Source organism: Panthera pardus, unplaced genomic scaffold (assembly GCF_024362965.1).
Source record: "Panthera pardus isolate Hobbes unplaced genomic scaffold, ASM2436296v1 HiC_scaffold_15, whole genome shotgun sequence".
Classification (NCBI taxonomy): Eukaryota; Metazoa; Chordata; class Mammalia; order Carnivora; family Felidae; genus Panthera; species Panthera pardus.
In genome coordinates, this window is record NW_026526710.1 from 12,634,145 (window position 1) to 12,652,648 (window position 18,504).

At 55.8% G+C, this 18,504-nt stretch overlaps 1 protein-coding gene and 2 long non-coding RNA genes across 3 annotated transcripts in view; 1 reads left to right on the forward strand and 2 right to left on the reverse strand.

Annotated features, from left to right (window-relative positions):
• Window positions 1-2,427: 2,427 nt before the first annotated feature.
• Window positions 2,428-5,685, reverse strand: LOC109277492 (uncharacterized). The gene is made up of 2 exons (XR_008422154.1): window positions 3,377-5,685; window positions 2,428-3,258 (listed from the first exon to the last, which is right to left on the reverse strand). It is a non-coding gene; the product is annotated as an uncharacterized LOC109277492 (long non-coding RNA).
• A 1,033-nt stretch (window positions 5,686-6,718) lies between these two features.
• SSH1 (slingshot protein phosphatase 1) overlaps window positions 6,719-18,504 on the reverse strand; it is a 62,213-nt gene continuing 50,427 nt past the window's right edge. The window contains 4 exon segments of the mRNA XM_053902115.1: window positions 6,719-10,504; window positions 10,506-11,222; window positions 14,000-14,567; window positions 16,795-16,995. Of these exon segments, the coding sequence (XP_053758090.1) occupies window positions 9,983-10,504; window positions 10,506-11,222; window positions 14,000-14,567; window positions 16,795-16,995 (2,008 nt within the window). The 3' untranslated portion in view covers window positions 6,719-9,982.
• On the forward strand, window positions 11,132-13,619 carry LOC109277491 (uncharacterized). Its single transcript, XR_002085169.2, has 2 exons — window positions 11,132-11,243; window positions 12,530-13,619. It is a non-coding gene; the product is annotated as an uncharacterized LOC109277491 (long non-coding RNA).

Here is an 18,504-nt window from a genome sequence, read left to right on the forward strand (position 1 = left end):
CCTCTGTTTTCTTCCTGTAGAAAATGTGTTAATACCTGCATTCCCAGCTGGACGTACGGGATCAGATTTTAACAGGTTTTTGTTGTTGTTGTTGTTTTGTGTTTTTTTGACAAATGCATGTATAGCAAGTACCACGGGCCTTTTATGCATGCGTATTTTTAATGAGAGGTATGTGGCTCAGCCGCTGGCTCATGCACCAGGAGCGCAGCTATTGTCGCTGTGGACATCATGTGATTTTGATACAATGACTGTGTTTTACTTTCTAATCAGGAAAAACAACAATAACAACCAGGAAAGCAAATTCCATTTTAGGAGCGGGATGGGGCCTAGGGCAGATCTGGGAGCCCGGCTGTGAGCGAGCTAGACCAGGATGAGAATTCGGGGCAGTCGGGGGGGGGGGGGGGGCGGGGGGGTGAGGAGAGGAAGGGAAGCCCTGCTAAGGCTTCGCGCTGGCCGGCGATCTTCTCCCAGGATCTCCAGGAGAAAAATTGGGAATCGGGAATTCTTCTTCCCTACGGGGCCGAGTCCCTGGAAGCCTCCTAGACACAGTGTGCGCATGCGTGCGCGTGCGCGTGCACGTGTCGCGGGGAGGTGGCGGGGGTGCCGGGGAGGTTTCCCAGATCGCTGTCCGGCTCGAGTCCTGCTCGGTCTCGCGCGCTCTCAGCCCCAGCCTCCCTTGCCCGGCCCCGGCCCCACTGCCAGCCGCCGGCCACAGCCGTTTGTTGTGGCAGATGTTCGGCTGTGCCATGGCAACGCCAGAACAGGATGTACCTCTGGATCGCGGCAGGGACCAGCCCACGCTCACGGGCCGCCCACGCCGTTCCCTTCCCCGGAGGCTTGTTGTGAAGAACCACGCGGGTCCGGGTCGGGGTGGGGGGACGGACGGTGTTCGTATCTGGAGAGAGGCAGAGGCAGGGTCCTCCGAGGGGTCAGGGCGGGGGAGGGGGAGCGTATGTGCGCGCATCCCAGCCGAGTACCTACCCGCTCTGCCCTCCAGAGCCGTGCACAGGAGGCAGGGTGGGGAGGAGAGCCGTCCATCAGCGGCGTCTGATCTGTGGGCGTCTGGCCGGAGACCAGCGTCCTCCCCGCTGGAGGATTACTCTGTGTCGGGGCCCGTGGTAAGTACTTTATGTAACAAGTAACAGTACGATTCGGGGGCACGTACTTTGTGCTCACCTTTTATCACATCACTATGAGGTTATTTTTGTTCTTCGTCTTAAGAACTTGAGTCCCAGGGAGGTGAAGTCACTTGCTCCAGGTCACAGAATAGGTGAGTCAGGGAGCTCGTACTGGGACCCCGGCCTGCCTTGTTCCGAAGCCCTTGGTTGGAAGGGGGATCCTGCCGGGGCTGGCTACATGATTTGCAGGGCCCAACGCAAAATGGAAAGGCCTGGCCTTTGTCGAGGAATTACGGGGATTTCAGAAGAGTGATAGCGGAGACTTAGGCCAATCGCGATGCCCTGGTTACTTGCAGAGTCCTGTGCCGCCGACCACGAAGCCAGCCCTGGACGCTGCCCTGCCACGCCAGATGCTCAGAGGGTGGGCCTGAGCAGCCTGGAGAAGCTCACAGACCAGGGTAGTGAGGCACTGCCATCCGGGATCTCCCTGTCCCTTCCCGGCCGTGCTACCTCATCAGAGGGGCCCAAAGACCTTCCCCTGCAAAATGCCTAGCCCAGTCCCCTGGAACCAGGAGCCTGGGAGCTTGTCCTGCGAATCGTAGCTCAACACAAAAGCATCCTTTCATTAGCTCTTTATGTTTCCCTTTTTAATTTTATTTATTTTTGTAAAAGTTTTTATTTAAGTAATCTCTGTACCCCCACATGGGGCTCCAATTCGCAACCCTGAGATCAAGAGTCACATGCTTTCTGACTGAGCCAGCCAGGCGCCCCCCCCCCCCTTTTTTTAATAAAAGTAACACAACCCTGCTTGCTGCACAGATGTTGGAAAATAGGTAAAAGGAGGAAAAAACATAAACCTTGAATCCTACCTGTCCAACTCCATTTCCGTTAGCAGGTGGTATATTTCCTTCTTGTCTTTTGCAAGAGGGTTTTCTGTCAGGACCCCCCAGGGATGAAACAGATGGCCTCCTCTTTGTCCCCAGGGCATGACACATGGCAGGGGAGCTGAGAATGGGGGAAGAATGCAAGAATGGATGGATGTGATAAAGGGACCCGGCTTGGGTGACCTTTCAGATTCTTTTGGACTCTGAACAACTCAGGATTCTTAGAGTCACAGCTAATGCCCCGTATTGACCTAAGTTTCAGTCAAATGTGCCAAGCCCTTGCTGGGGTCCAGGAGGTGACAGACACTGCCCTTGCCCCGGAGGAACTTGGTTTAGGCAGGCATGGGTGTCCCCAAACTTTCTAGGCCTTGGTGAATGAAACTAGGGTTCACTGTCACAGCGTGTTTCATTCATTTGCTCACTCGTTCACAATCATGAGGTATTTATTGAGCACCTGCTATGCTGAGCATTGCACTAAGTACATGGTGGGCTATTATCTTTGGGGAGAGGGTGGTGGGGTAGAAAGTAGATGAATTTGGAGTCAGACACCCTGGACCTCTGTCCCTTTCTGGCTGTGGGGCTCTGACCCATACTCCCTAACCCTCTGAGCTTCCAACCCTCATTTGTAAAACGGGCTCATGTCTGCTGTGCGGACCACCGCTTGTCAGTAGTAGGTGCCCGGTGTACGTTACTTCCTTCCTGCCTCCCTCCCCTCCGTCCCTCCTGCCCAGTACCAACAATAACGGCCACCGTCGATTCGGCGTGGATGGCGTGCCAGGCAAAAGGGGGTTCCGTACATTATCGGCTAATTCTCAAATCACCGGCTCCGTGAGGTAGGTAACATTGTTCTTAACCCATTGATATCCGATTTCAAAACTAGAGGGAGCTCACCACCTCCAACATACCACCTGCAGGAGAACGTGTCTCTTAGCACCGGGGTCCCCTGCATCCTTTTCTGTGCCGGGAGGCTGCTTGTGCCAACACCAACATTTTATCTGCTGGAACCGTGTACAACAAGAGGACTTTCAAGCTGAAATGGGACCCTTTATAGATATACTTCAGGATGCACGAGCAGTTTCCCTTTAAAGGCAAAAAAAAAAAAAAAAAAAAAAAAAACCCAAAAATGGTGGCTACGACTTGGGCAAGAGACACACACCTTATGTTGTCCAAATAGCCTTTGGAGCTGGACGTAGGTCAGATTTCCCAGGGGCGGGAGGGAGGCTTCATTTCTGACTCCTGTGCTTTCTTGCTGACACCTATAGGGAGATGAAGAATGCAGCTTCAGCTTGCTTCTTGGCAAGGTTTTAGGTGGGGAAGAAGCAGTACTGACTGGCTTCACCGCTTTCCACATGTGGCCACGGGCAAATCACTTACACTCTGCAGGCCCGTCTCTTCACGCGTAAACTGTGGGTAACATCAACAGGGCTGTCTGAAGGACTCAGTGGGACTCCTTCCGTGAAGTGCTGGGTACACAGAAGGACCAGTAGAATCTGCTCCCTACCGCTGGGGCGCAGGGTGCGTGGCTGGTCTTTCCTGGGCAGGAGACGTCTTTAGGAAGGGCTTCCCCTCCCACTGCCTTCCGAAATGCCGTTCTCCAAGCTCTGCCTTCTGGAGCCCCCTCCAAGCATCTCGCCAAGAGGGGCTTCTCTGGGCGTAAACACAAACAGGCAGGAGCGTCCTCGTGTGCAAAACTACCCCCCCGGCTGGAGGCGTGATCTGGGCTCTCACTCCACCTCAGGACTGTTACTCTTGGGGGTGAAATCGGGGTAAAGTCAGCCAATTGTAGGAACATTCTGCCAGGGCCCTGGGTAAATGAGTATCTGGTGGGTTTTGGCAACACCCCCGCATTCTGTTAGAGGGATGTGGGTGTTGTCTCTAGAAAGCATGCATGGAATGTGATTGTAACCAGCTAAGTGGAAGCCTGCTCCACTGTGTCACATTCTTATTTTGATGGTGTTTGAACTTGGTCTTTAGAATTCCCAGGGAATCCATCGGGAACATACAGAGTGCTGGGCCCGATCCCTGGGCTCTGATTCATATTTGGAGCCTGAAGAGAATTTATGAGGTGTCTCCAGCCTTGCCAACGAAGACTGTCCTGAACCATGACCCTTGGTGGTTTGATTTCAAAAACATCTTACAGAAAGGACTGCCCCGCAGCTTCCTGGCGTGGCCCCTGAGAACCACCTCCCCAGACCTTCTGCTTTGATTTCCTACTCAAGAAGCAATTCCTGACCATAGTTTGGCTTCAAATGTAGATTCGCCTAGAGGACTCAATGTGCTAATTGGCAAGGGAGAGTAATCTGACCTGCTTGACGGCTAATAATTCTTGTTCTAAAGTAATCAGCTTGCATTCCGGTTTATCCATCTGTCTTCTGGGAGTCCAGGTGACAGACCCAGCAAGCCGGGGTGAACTCAACAAAGTATTTCGTGGATCCACAGGCACTGGAATTCAGTGGTCGCGCCAAGGTCCCTGTGGCAGACGGTGCTGCCCACCAAGCACGTGTGCCCGCACACCTCCCGGCGGTCTGGACGTGTGATGTATTGCGTCCAAAGGCCGTGAAGAATGAGCGTCCCCATGCTCTTTCCCCCGACTGCACAGCCAGAAGCAAAGAACACCGAGATAGCACAGGGTTTAAAATGCCAAGTAGCTCAGCTTCGTGAGTCACCAAGGCTGGAGAGCCACCCAAAGGTCCTGACCTGCCATGGATTGTGACCTGGGCGTGAGATAAGCCTCTGTTGTGTGTAGCAACTGAAGTTCCCTGGGATTCCTGCCTCGGTCACTAGCGATAATTAGCCTCCACAGTCCCCTCCCCCGTGACGTGTGGCTGGCATAGCTTAGGTGGGTCTGAGGAGCACACGCCAGTTAGCTGTCTTCTGCTTGTGCAAGAAGAGACACCAGCCAGCGAACAAGTCCCATGACCACCCGCAAGTGGGCCTGTTCTTCCTCACTGACAAAACCAGAAGGAAAACCAGACAATTCCTGGAGGAGCTCACATTTCTGCCCTTGGTTCTTTCTTCGGTCTAACGTGTCTGGGTTTTTCGTACAGGGCTTAGCGCACAGTAGGTGCTCAGTAAAGACCGGCTGTCGGGATGACGCAGCTATGTCTGACTGTCTAGGCAAGGATTGAAGAAGCAGTTTCCTTCTGCACAAGTTCATAGGTCATCAAACACGTATAAAGAAAAAGTTTATTCTCATCACGAGAAGCACACGAACTATTACAGTACGCACCAACAGAAGAAAAAGTGCGTTATGCATCTTCTACTGCAAATTCACAGTACAAAAGATACTGCCTTTTAAATATATATGTAAAAAAACAAGAAGAAAAACAATATAATAAAAAAAAAATCATCGATACCGTAACGCAACACGCTGGAACCCACTGGCAGCTTCTGAAAACCAAAGAACTTATCTTGTAGAGTTCCTGATTTTGCAGGGGGTGGTGCCTGCACCTGCGTTTTGTTGCAGAGAGCTCAGGACACCGGCACGGGGGGAGACAGGGTGGCCTCGGTGGTAAGAGATCTCTATGAGACAGTACAATCGTGTGACGGGGCGGGATGCCACCCCCCAGCTGGCTAGCAAGCCAAATTCCGTGCTTTCCTTGCAACTGTGGGGCGCGGCGTGAGCCAGCGCCTGCCTTGCCTGCAGGAACCCCTGATGCTCTTGGACACCTGTAAGTCCCCCCACCCCCACGCACGACCGCGCAGCAGATGAGCACATGCGTGGGGCAGGGCGAGCTCCGGCCCGCACGCCAACCACCACCGACAAGGCGAAGGTCCAGTCACAGGTGAGAGCTTAACAGTTTCCCATAAATACACAGTATTCGTAAACTATTATTAAGGCACTCAATTGTAAAACAACAATTACAGTGTCGGAAGAGGGGGGAGGAAGCAGCCACCTTCTTGTGTGGCATGGCCAACACAAAGGACCGCGGAGGGCTGGAGGGCTGGTTATAAAGACTCCTATTTAAGAGACTGACTGAGGCCAGGGCACCGGCTGCAAGACAAAAGGTGGTCACGTCCAGGTCTGCTGTGGGGACCGCTGCACAGCCCCACTCCCGATGGGTCAAGGTGGTCCGCTTCGGACTCGGGGGACACGGCATGGATGTGGGTGGGACAGAAGTGGCCCACAGGATGATGTGATTCAAGCTGTAGATCTGTCGATGCGGCGTGAACTCCTACACACGGGGATTCGGTGACGGAACGCACACAGTAAGACCAAGTAGCTGAGCGTGGGGGTCGATCAACTACCTGGGTTTGGCATGCAGCATCGGCAAGAACCTGCGGGGTGGGAGCAGAGCAGGTGAACCTGCACCATGCTGTGTCACAAACTCCTTAGCCTGCCTAGTGCTCCTGTCCTCGCTGTGTCTGCGGGAAGCCCCGCCAGGTGGCAAGCCGGAGGAGCGCTGGGTGAAATGTATGCCAGCACCGGGCATTTCCTGTCAACGGAGGGCACGTCTCTCTTCGGACACCTTGGGTAAGGTTACTTCTATGACCTTGACGATGTAGCATTTCTTCTCACTGGGGAGAAATGGTCCCAGGGGAGCAGGGCGAGTCATGAACCTTCTGGGATCTGGCCGGTGTGGAGAGACAGGGGTGCCTAAGTCCAGGGCTGTCCTGAGGAGGTTAATTCTGTGGCATCCTCTGGGCTTATCCGGGAGGGAAAAGGCTCTAGAAGGGGCTGGAATGGTTTTTGGCGAGAGGTGTGGGGTGGAACAGAAGAGGCTGGCACAGTGCAGCCATCTGTGAGCAGCTAGTGAGCGATCTCATGCATGACGGACAGGGTACCGCTACCCACTACCCAGGAGCGTGCTGTTGGGCACCCAGAGCTCGGCATGGGTCCCCACACTGTGAGATCAAAGCAGCAGGGAATGCCAAGAGCGGGCAACTTTGTTCTCAAGTTCACGCGGTGATGGACATCGCTCCAAGGCCCTGCAGTAGCTACCCGGCCAAGAAACTGAAATCGGCATTGTCAGATCATGACCAGGGGGTCCTGTGGTTTCTCTCTCCGTGACCAGTTTCCCCCGAATACTTAAAGCTTCACAAGAAGACCCTCCCTGCCCCGAATCAATGCAAGATGAACATCTGGGGAAGCTGAGTCTAACTTCTGGCATGCCACAGGAATTAAAGCAAAAGAGAGAGAGGCGAGACAGTACGTGAAAAGCGGGTCAAGGCTCAGGGAGATTATCAAGCTGACTTAGAAAACTTCTGCTTTCTGTTTCAGCAAGGGCGTTCTCCGAAGAGGGTGGTCACCAAAACCAACGACTTTCACAGCAAAGACCCTGCCTCTAACTTGTGCCACCCATGTTCAGAATTCTCGCCATCAGCAAGGAAGACGAGACGGGGCATCTGTCAAGACATGGAATGTCGTGTGGCACTAAATTCCTCTTCCGGGGGCCAGCGTGAGCCTGTCTTTGCCAGGGTGCCCCCAAGCCTGGCGGGGTATTCTTGCTCCTCTGGGTCTGGGAGAAAAGCTTTGATCCTTTCCTCCAGGCCAGAGTGGTAGCCATTAAATCAAGAGGGCTTCATTTTGCTCTGATAATGGGGACCTGGGCCCTGGTCTGTGTAGACGCTGAAAGGCGAGCCATGCTTCTGAAGACAAATGGGCAACCGGAAGCCAAAGACTCATTCAAATTCCTAATCCTCCTCCTACACTTTGAAAATTAAAAACATCCGGTTCTCACACACAGACCTGGTCTTAAAAGAGCAACCCAAGCCTGTCAGCGTCAAATCTAAAGGATTATTTTGACACAAAAATTGAGCCACCACATGAAATTTAATTTGGCAAAACGTACTGAACTTGGTATGTTTTTTGAGAATATGTTTCTTTTGGCCAGGGCGGTGGCGGGAGTGGGGGGGGGGGGCAGGGTACCCAAAAGGGTTTTCAGGAAGAAGCAGATAATCACCTTTTAAGGTGGTTTGGATTGACAGGTGGGAAAATAAATTCCTATAAAGTAACGTAATGTTAGAAAAAAAATAATAAAAAATAAAAATAAAAAAGAATGCCAGAGAGGAAAAGTTCCTGGAGAGAGCATTTTTGCACAGACTCTACCCACTAGTTGGAATGTGGATCACCCTTGTTCCTGAAGATCCTTCCCGGAGTGCTCTCGGGGGGCCCAGGTCTGACCAATGTAAAACGTAAGAGGGCGACTCCTTCGCCCACTTTCGGAGCTTGGCTGGGCCTGGGAGGCTTGTAGTTTCACTGAACCAATCTGGCCGCCAGCGGAGAGCCAGCTATACTCCGGGAAAGCTTCGGCCAGCAGTGCCCTCGCACCTACACAGCGACCCTACCCTGCGTGAGAGCCGCGCGGGGCGGGGGGGGGGGGGGCTGGCAAGGTCTGGGTCGGGAGAAGGCAAGTGTTTGGCCTGAGGTGTCCAAGAGGCAGGGAGGGCCTTCAGATTCGCCAGTTTTGTTCTGGAGCCCCGAGGTGTCGAATAAAGCCCAGGGTCCGCAAACTTTATAAAGGGCTCGAGGGTGAGTATCTTAAGCTTCGCTGGCTACCTGGCACCTGTTGCGTATTGTTATTTTTTTGTGACCTCTTAAAAATGTTCTTGGCCCATGGGTCCGTACACCAGTTTTCTGCCTCCTTGGATGAAACCTTTCTGCCTTACCCACCGAGCCTCTTTTCTCACTCTCCAAAATATTTTAACAGGGGCTCCGCACAACACCTGCGGAGCCCCTCCCCCACCGCCACCCCCCCCTCCCCCCCAGCCCGGAGCCAGTGACAGCATGACGTGTGCAGCTCACTGGATTCTGAAAGGGGGCTACCTGGAGCCCAGGCCGGGACGACAGACCTCTCCTCCGCTCTGGCCTCACCGCGAGGAAGAGCCAGAGAGAAACAGGAAGCAGTGTCCTCACCTAAGGAAGGGGCAGCTGTAAACATCTGGGAAGCTTTTCCATCATCTCGTTTCTCTGAGGAGCTGCTGCAGAGTCGTTCCCCAGGAGGGAGACCCCCTCTGCCTCCCCAAACACGCTCCTGTGACCCAAGGAACCCGAGGGCAGGTTCGATCGATCCAAGCAGGACAATCGATCCAAGTGGCGGCACCACCGTCCCCACCAGACGCTCAATCACTTCCAAAGCCTCAACACAACCGCACCGGGTCCAGCAGCGGATGAGGGACCCGCAGTGCGTCGTGGGTCCTCCTCCCCAGGTTGGGGGCACTTTAAACTTTGCCATTGGCAACGACCAAGGACGTCACGTACGTTCCCGCCCCCCCGCCCCTCGCCCCGGCGCTGGCCAGACGCGCATCACTCAGCGGTAACAACACAACCAGGACACAGAAGTCAACCGTACGGATGATCTCCACGCGCCATAGAGTTGGTTCAACAACGGCACTGGACGACTTCCTGTTAACTTTACCTAGCGGCGCTTGGTGCGGTCGACTTAAAAGTCTTAACGCTTTTTGGGGTGTTTTTTTTTTTTTTGGTGGGGACCAAAGAAAAAAATTCTCTTTTGGAAAAAACCTTTTCTGACACAGCATCATTCCCTGGAACGAGCCTGGGTCACTATTGTATCTTAAAAACAAAAAGCACAGCAAGAACAGAGGTAGGACTTAATATTGCCATCCAAGGGTTTCCCCGCGAGGGCCTGAATGAGCTAGGGACGTGCGCGTGGCGACGGAGCCATCTCGGCTCCCGTTCTTTCGCACGGTGCCAAGGGAGTACTTGCGATGTGTCTGCACATCCGTATATGCTTTTTTAAAACCGGATTCTTCCTGAAACCACAGGACTTGGGGATCAGGGTTTTGTATCTACTGGCCGACGGCTTCTGGCTCTCCAGGGCCACACAGCTGGCTTCTTCCCCCTTTCTTCTTGTGCTACGTTATTTTTTGTCTCTTCCCCTCCTCTCTGTGGCAAGAGGGGGAAAGTCCGAGCGTCCACTGTTTAGGAGAAATCAAGATACAAGGGGCTGACCAAAACCCCCGGTGAAACGCACGGAGGGATCACGTGATGGTGTCCGTCCAAATGCAGCGAGAGGCGGGTCAGCTCCTGCTCATCCACAAGGGGCTTCTCAAGTTTTCTGAAGCGGGTTTCCCTGATGGCAGAGAGGTTGCAGCTGGGTTCCTTGGGTTTGCCCGGGGCTCACACAAGAAGGAAGGCTCGCCCAACTTAGCGTCCCGGGAATCGGCGAGGGTGGACGCGTCCGCCTCACCGGACAGGTCCTCCGTCGAGAAGTTGAGACTTCCGAGCTTGGCCAGAGAGTGTGAGCGTTTCAGCGGGGACGAGACAGTGAGGCCCGCCAGCCGGAGACGGGTCTCGATCTCCTGCGTCCGCTGCTTCACGAGCCCGGGCTTGCCTCGGACGCTGTGGATGCTGTCGCTGCTGGAGCTCCGGGTCAGGTTGGAGCTCATGGAGGAGGAGGTGGGGGTGTAGCAGATCGTCTTCAGGAAGTCTTTCGAGAAATGACTGGTGTGATCCAGGCGGCAGAGGAAGGGGGTGGGACTCTTGAGTGGGGCTCCTTCGAGTGGAGCGGGGAGGGCCTCTGACTTCTCGTCACTCCCAGAGAGGCGAGGGCAGCGGCAGGGGCCCCGGCGGAGCGGGGTTCTCCTCGGGGATGCTGGCCTCCAGCCTGCTGGTCGTGCCGTCCCTGGAGGGAGAAGCCGGGTCTGCGGGCGTGCCCTTTAACCTCTCCAGTTCTTTGGTGTGCTTCCGGACCAAGCCCGCCTTCTGCAGCTGAATGATGGATTCCTGGTGCTGCATCAAGTAGCTGTTGGTGGTTGGTTTCTCAGCTTCTTTGCTGAACAGAAGCCGCAGGTCCTTGGCTGGCTTCGGATCTTTCTTGGGTGGGGATTCATCCTTCGCCACTTCCATGCTTGGAGGGTTCTTATCACAGTGAGAGTTCTTCAAAAGGAGGGACTTTGGCAGGGCTCTTTGGGTTTCTCTGGAAGGTTCCGAAAGGCTAGCTGGTGGCTCTGGGGCAGCTTCGGCCCCAAAGCCACCACCGTCTGACCTCCTCGAGCCTGCTGGTGGTAGGAAAGGGGGACTTTCGCTTGGGCCAGAGGCCAGTCTCTCTAAAGCTCGGGCCCTGCTGGACGTGTAGGCCACAGGGGAAGATGTGAGGTGGGGCAGGAAGGTCGGCTGGGTGCAGATGGCGGGGGCACCGGGGTTCTCGCCCCGCTCCCTGAAGGCCTCAGGAGCCCCGCTGGCTGTAGGGTACATACAGTCGGCACAGGATTTGTAGGAAGGCTTCACCTTGTTAAGGATCCCGAATATAGCATCGTGCTGAAAGGAGACGAGAATGTGGTGAGTATACGGTAACGGGCCAGTGGCCACAGAACACGAGGAAGGCGTGGGGTGGGGCTGGGGCAGGCACTGGAGAGGGAGCCCCCACTTCAGTCAGTGCAGGAACAGAGGCCTCTCTGAACCCCCTGGGCCACGAACAGTGGCGGTTAGGGATGCCGAACCAAACTTTCCAGAAGCTATGTGCCCACGATCCCGGGGAAATCTCCGGCCACACAGCCAGCAGGGTGGTCAGGAGCAAGGCCTGCTCAACCCCACCTCTGCCATCTCACGTGGATGCCTCCCCCGTCCTTTCCCTCTAGGAACAAATCTGTGCTTGGGGAGTATGTGGCCTGCAAACGGGGCTCTGCCCTTCTAGCATGAATACAGCACGGCTCCAAAGAACCACCATGTAGCTGTGGACTGTGGTCTTCACAGTGAGGTGGCAAAGGGCAAAAATGGCTTTGGAAAGACCCTCTTAATCTTACCCACCCAAATACGGGTGCCCATAGTCTCGGATGAGGGAGCCAGGCTGAGGTGGTTCTTTTGTTTATTTATTTGGGGGGAGGGGCAGAGAGCGAGGGAGACAGAGGACCGGAAGCAGGCTCTGCACTGTGAGCAGAGCCTGACACGGGGCTCGAACTCACGAACCACGAGATCAGGACCTGAGCCGAGGTCAGACGCTTAAGGGACTGAGCCACCCAGGCGCCCCTAAGGTGGGTTTTATGTACCAAGGGAGCACACATTTGTGATGTTTTCCAAGGAAAACCACCTGCCTCTAGGTCAGTGTGACCTGTGCCTCCACAGTGTGCCCTTCTGATGGGCGGGGCACCTGCTCACCTCCCTCATGTGCCCATAGGGCTGCTCCTATGGGCTGCGGTGGGGGAGGCCGACCCTCACCCCGACAGTGGTTTAGCTGTGAGATTCCCAAGCTGGTCTGAAACAAAGGCTTTTTGGCGAAGGGCTGATATTGTACGTTTCTCCCTGTGGCCTGCCACTGGCCCTGACCGTCAAGGGTTAATCCCATCCGGTGTCACAGACGTAGGTCCCCCAAGCTAAGAAGTCACGGGGTAGTCCAGTCCTGGAGGAATCCTAAGGAAACCCAGCCATGATTCCTCGAGGCTGCAGGGGAGCATATGGAGAGCGTGCGGTGGGGGAGGCAGGGGGGCCTGGTCTCCCGCAGAATCCTAGCCTACTCAGGACTCCTGGGGCCGGCTTCCAGGTCAACCGGTGAGACCAGATCACTCCCGACCTACAGCCTGAACTCGCAACCCGGAACTCTGACCAAAGTTTTCTTCTAAAACCTTCAGGACCTAACGTTCTAACACGTGGTGAAATGATCCCATGGTGGGAGATTTAAGACCACCTTTCGGAGCCCGAGGAGCAACCGGCTGGGAGAGAAGTCACTCGTCCAACTCCTACTTAGGGAGCACCTGTCACACATCATGAGCTGTATCAGGCGCAGGGGCTGCAAACAAGACATGGTCCCCGCCCTCAGAGGGTCTACTGTCTTCTAGTGAAAACGGACCAGGACGCTGAGTGAAGGCATAGTCTTACAGATGAACCCTCACCAACCTGGAGCCATAGCTCACAAACAAGAGTTGAACAAATGAATGAATGCTTGTGTCTTGGTCCTATTCCCTTGATCACGTCACCCGTTCAATCAAATTCTGGCCAGGGAAGGCAGGCCGTGTCCTTCACGTACCTTCTTACCCAAGCTGCTCGTCTCCTCCATTCTGCGACTCACCCCATGCCCTCTGAGACTGATGGAGGCACTACTGTCCTGGGCAGAGGTCTTATGTCCTCTCTCTTTATGGGTATTTGCTCTTTGAGGGAAGGGGGAGTGGCGGGAGAAATTCCTGAGTCAGGAACATGGCGTCTGGAATGTTTTATCGTTTGGAGGTCGGTGGTGGGTCGGCCCCACTTCATTCGTATTAAAAGGTGGCCAAGGCAAACCCTCTGTACGGGGGATGCTGGCACCTGCCGGCTTCCCGAGTGCTCTCGCCGTGGCGAGCCAGCGCAGAGTGAGGGGGGACGCCGAGAGTGGGCGGCACGGGACACCCCCCACCAACCCATCCTCCGCCCCTGGGCCGCTCGGAGGAAGGAAAAGCCTGGTGGAATTAATGATTTTCTGAGCGAGCGCCAGCTTGCCAAGACCTTGCTGCAGAAACCCACCACACAGGAGAGCCACAGGGGACTGCTGGAGTCGAGCATCCGAACAGTAGTCGGAAGACCAGACCCTTGATGATATGGAACAGTTCCCACCGGTTTCTTAGAGGTGATATTGTGGTCGTGTCTCCACTGAAGCGACACATCTGGGATTTGTTTCAAGACAATTCAGAGTGTGGGGAAGTGAGGGAGGGTATGAAATAAGAATGGTCTTGTGTTGATCAACGTGAAGCTGGGTGCTAAGTCTTGCTTTCCACTTTATGTAAGGAAGAAATCGAGGGGCGTCTGGGTGGCTTAGTCAGTTGAGCGTCTGACTCCCGATCTCCGCTCAGATCATGACCTCACAGTTTGTGAGCTGGAGCCCCGTGCTGGGCCCCACGATGACAGCACAGAGCCTGTTTGAGATCCTCTCTCTACTCTTCCCTGACTTGCTCTCTGCACCTCTCTCAAAGTAAATAAAAAAGAAAGGAAAGAAGGAAGTCGAGCCGGAGGCGCAGCCCGAGCCGAGCCGTGACTGAGCGCCCCGCAGACCCCTGACCTGGGCACACCTGCCCCTCCCCTCCGATAGCGCCCGCTGGCAGGGGGGCAGGACGGGCCAGCCCAGCGCCCACCTCGAAGTCCTCCGGACAGCTCCTCTTGCTGTTGTTGTTGTTCAGGTTTTCCCGGTTGAGCAGGCTTTGGTCCAGCTGGGGCGGGGGCCGCCCCCACCGCCCTGCTCCCGGGGCCTCCTCCCCTTCCATCTCCTCCACCTGGGGCGACCAGCCACTCCGGGCCTTGGGGCTCCCGAACTCCAGCTTCTTCTTCACCTCCTTCTCGCAGGGTCCGGAAGCTTCCTGGGGATGTGCGGCCGGCCTGTGTGCCTCGGTTGCCTCGGCTGCTTCCTCCAGGAGGGCGTCCCTCTCCAGGTCCTCCAGGTGGACCACGCTGCGGGTCTCGCTGCCGGGGGGATGCAGGAGGGGGTCTGAGAGTCGCCGGAAGCAGCAGGGGAGGGCGGCTCCTCCTGGGGCCCTGCTGTCTGGGAACCCAGGCTGGGCAGCGTCGTCCAGGCAGGGCAGCTGGGCCTCTGGGGTGCCGTCCAGGGTCTCCGGCAAGAAGTCCCCAGACCCTGTGGGGTCCTCCGTGGGCGGCTGGAGGCAGGTGTCGCCCTGCTGGCGCCACAGCTTGTTGTGTCGTTGTTTGCTGCGGGGGAGGAAGGGCAGAGGAAAGTCAGAGGGGGCCAGTGCCCGGAGGGTCCCCGGAAGAGGGGTTGCGGGGGGAGCCGGTGAGGGACAGCCCGAGGCCGACAGAGGTATCACTAGGACCCTCGGCCACTGGGGCGCACGTCGGGAGCCTTAATTGGCGTTGTCACACGGGGACTCTGCGGCGGGGTAACGTGAAAGCAGTGTAGACCCCGAGGGTCAACACGGTCTTGGGGTCCCGTGTCATTCTGTGAACTCAGCCACTCCACTGCGTGTTTCATCTCCGTCTCGCCATCTGTCAACGAGGATGGGAATCCTCTCCTCCCCACACCGTAGGGAGGCAGTGAGGACAGCAACAGACAGCACATACAGATCTCACGCTGACCTGACTGTGTAAACACGGAATGTGCACTAACTTGGGGCCACGTCTGAAAAAAACTGGAAACATGCATTTAGGTCAGAAATGTGGGCCCCTGGGCGGCTCAGTCGGTTAAGCGTCTGACTCTTGGTTTCGGCTCAGGTCTCGATCTCGCGGTTTAAGAGTTCAAGCTCCGCACTGGGCTCTCGGCTGACAGTGTGGAGCCTGCCTCAGATCCTCTGGACCCCGCCCTCCGCCCCTTCCCCACTCGCGTGTGTGCGTTCTCTCTCTCAAAAATAAACATTTAAAACTAGGTCTTCTAAAACTGTAGTAGTATTGTTATAACACATTTTTTTTAAATGTTTACTTTGAGAGAGAGAGAGAGAGAGAATGTGTGAGTGCAGGGGAGGGGCAGAGACACTGGAGGGAGAGAGAAATCCCAAGCAGAGCCCGACGTGGGACTCGAGCTCACAACCCATGAGATCATGACGTGAGCCGAAATCAAGAGCTGGACACTTAACTGACAGAGCCACCCAGGTGCCCCCGTTATAACACATTTTTAATGTAAGGATGAAAAACAAAAAGAGAAGACAAAAGTTTAATGTGAAATAAGGTAAGTCAGTCACCTCCACGCACCTTAGGGCCACAGTAGCCAACAGCATGCGGGTATGCGGGTTACGGCGAGAGAAGCAAACGTAAGAGGACAGCGTGAACTAAGGCCCTGCTGTCCGGCAGTGCACGCCTTGTGGCTGTGAACTCAGCCTGAAGACCCCTGGTGAGGCTGCAAACTCCTGATGGTGCAGCAAGCGACTGAAGGGCCAAGGGAGAGAGCAGGACCACCCACCTCTCTCCCTCCCTCGCCTCCTCCCCCTCCTCCCCCCAAACCCCTCCTCGTCGTCCCTGGGCCCCGCCCGGGGATCTGTCCAGCTGCTCCCTGGTTGGCAGCAAAGGGACTCCAGAGACGTCGAGGGCTGTCCTCAGACCCCGTTCGACCCTGCCGGAGCACTCCTGCCTTCTCACACGTGGCCAAGAAGCCAGTGGACTCAGCTTGTGGCCTCCTCACAATACCAGTCAGAAATAATCCAGGGAGGCTCCAAACCGCCAGAACAGAAGGGAGTCCCAGAGTCCAGCGGGGATCCGCCTTCATGGGGCCTCCCCACACAGGAGCCTCGGGAGCCCACAGACCTGGGGAGTGCTCCCTCCCCTCTGCGCGCACCCGCCCGCGTGGGACAAGCTAACCTCACGCACCTGTTCCTCCTCCCTCCCCCCCTCCCCCCCAACATGGGGGGTAACCTGTACTCTGCAGACCTTTTCTGGACGGGGGTTAGAGATTTCAAATGTCACCGTGGGCCAGCTATGGCAAAGCACCTGCAAGGGCGAACCTGTGCACCGTTCACACAAATCTCAGAACAACCCTATCAGGGAGGCTTTAATCCCAAACTCAGAAGAGGACACCGAGGAGGCTCGGCTCGAGGCTTGGGGAGATGGGCGAGCTCGCCCTGAGGGGCCCAGCTGGTCAGCACCGGGAGTATCTGCTCTGCAGCCCTGGGAACCGCCCCGTGGCGAAGCCTGGCACGCGGCTCGGCGCGAAGCAGATGCTCAGGAAACGGGGACGTCCACGTGCCTGTGCTGCACATGACGTCATGCCTTGGATTAGAAGCTGTGCACCGTTCCCTCCGGCAGCAAAACAGCTTTCTGTGTGTGCCAACAAAATCAAACAGATCCCTCCTGGAAACCACTAATCAAACCCCAAACAATGGTTGTTTTCTCAGACCGGCACCGCACCGCCCCCCCCCTCCCCCCAGAAGCAGGGTTTTAGCTGCGGAGCCCGCTCCGTCCCCTCGATCCTTCTCAGCAGGCGGTCACCCACCTCGCGTCCAAGATGCCTTCATACTCAGACAGCTGCCTCATAAAGCCCGCGTTGGGGCGTGTAATGCTGCGCTTCTGCTTCACGTAGTTGTACGCTTTTTCCAGAGGCCAGCCAAACTCCTTCATCGCGTAGGCTATGACCGTGGAAGCGGATCGGCTGACACCCATCTTGCAATGCACCAGGCACTTGGAATGGTTCCTCCTGCAGGGGTGGGGCGGCGGGGGTGGGGGTGGGGGTGGGTGGAGGAGAGAGTCCAGAAATTTCAACAATTTCCTTCTCTCAGGTGTTCCCCAGTGGAGTTTTATAAACCCTGAAGTTATCTCCGTGCCCAGACCCCCCCCTTATGTCCTGATATTTGTGCAGCAGATGGCCACACACCCTCTAAAGGAAATAGCTTCGCTGCAAAATCAATTAGCACACAATGGGAAATCGAGATAAATCTGTCCCTGTCTTGCCAAGCTGTGCAGGGAGAGCTCCCAAACCGGGCCGCCTTCAGGGACAAAGTGGGATCGCTGGGATGGGCCAGGAGATCAGAGGCTCTTTTGCAGGAAGCCAAGGGGCAGCTGAAGGGACATCTGCAAAAGCCACACAGCTGTGACAGCAGATGGAGACAGGGAGCGGGTGACTGCAGACAAACGGGGTCAGCGCACTGAAGGCTGCAAGGCCCTCAGGAGAGCAAGATGTGCATCAGACGGGAGGGTCCAGGAGCCAGAGCGAGGGCAGCAGCACCCTGGACTCAGAAGGGGGGGGGAAGAACCCAGGCGGACTGGTGGTTTGCAGGGAGGCCGTACTGGCCCGGTCGGGGCTGATTTCATGGATATGGCAAAGCCGAGGATGGGGTCTCTCGACACCTCACCTCCTCGAGAATGGAAAGGGCTGGCAGGGTGGCACCTGGAAGCTTTATTTGCACAGCACGTAGACCCACCAGCCTGCCTGTTTACACTGGAAGCAGCTGGCCGGTCCGGTGGGTCCAGGCTCGCTTCCTAGACCCCGGGCTTCAAATTCATCCCCGTTATGTGCATTTTTTTTTTTTTTTTTTGTTTCACTGCTGGTCTGAAATCTAACCCCCACCAAAAAATGCAAACAAACTGAGATTTGGTAAGGACGTGTTACATAGCTTTGCCCCTGATGGGGTGCAAAGCAGAAGACAGGGTTTCTCTCGATAGCATCACAGAGGGTTTTCTCTCAGTGAGGCAGAGTTGTTCCATAAGAGAATAAGGGGAGGACTAAAGATGGGGGACACCAGTGACAGGCACGGGGCAATGGGGACCTCTGATGGTCTGCTCCTTTCCATGAATAGGAAAGTTGCATGAACACAGGTGCACAAGCTGGGCCATACCTTGGGGCACCTGCCTGAGCAGCTTTCTTGGCAGACGCAGCCCCAAAAGTGCCCAGAGTCCACATATGACCTGGCCCACCCCCCTCCCTCCTTTGGCTGAGCGACTCCCCAAAGGCAGAGCTCCCAAGAATGTCCACTTGGTGTCAGATCCTTTTCTGATACTACTTTTGACACCAACGACAAAAGTGGGGTCCCATGTCACGGTCAAGGATGGGGGAAACGAAGGCTCCCTGGGGTCCCCACCTTGAGATCAGTGACCGTGTCCCTTTGGTGCTACGGGTCCTGTGGTTTAAAACCAGAGGTCCACCAGACATCAAAGGCTCCACAAACCGGGAGACGGCGGTGTGTCTGGGATTGCCATTAATTTGTGC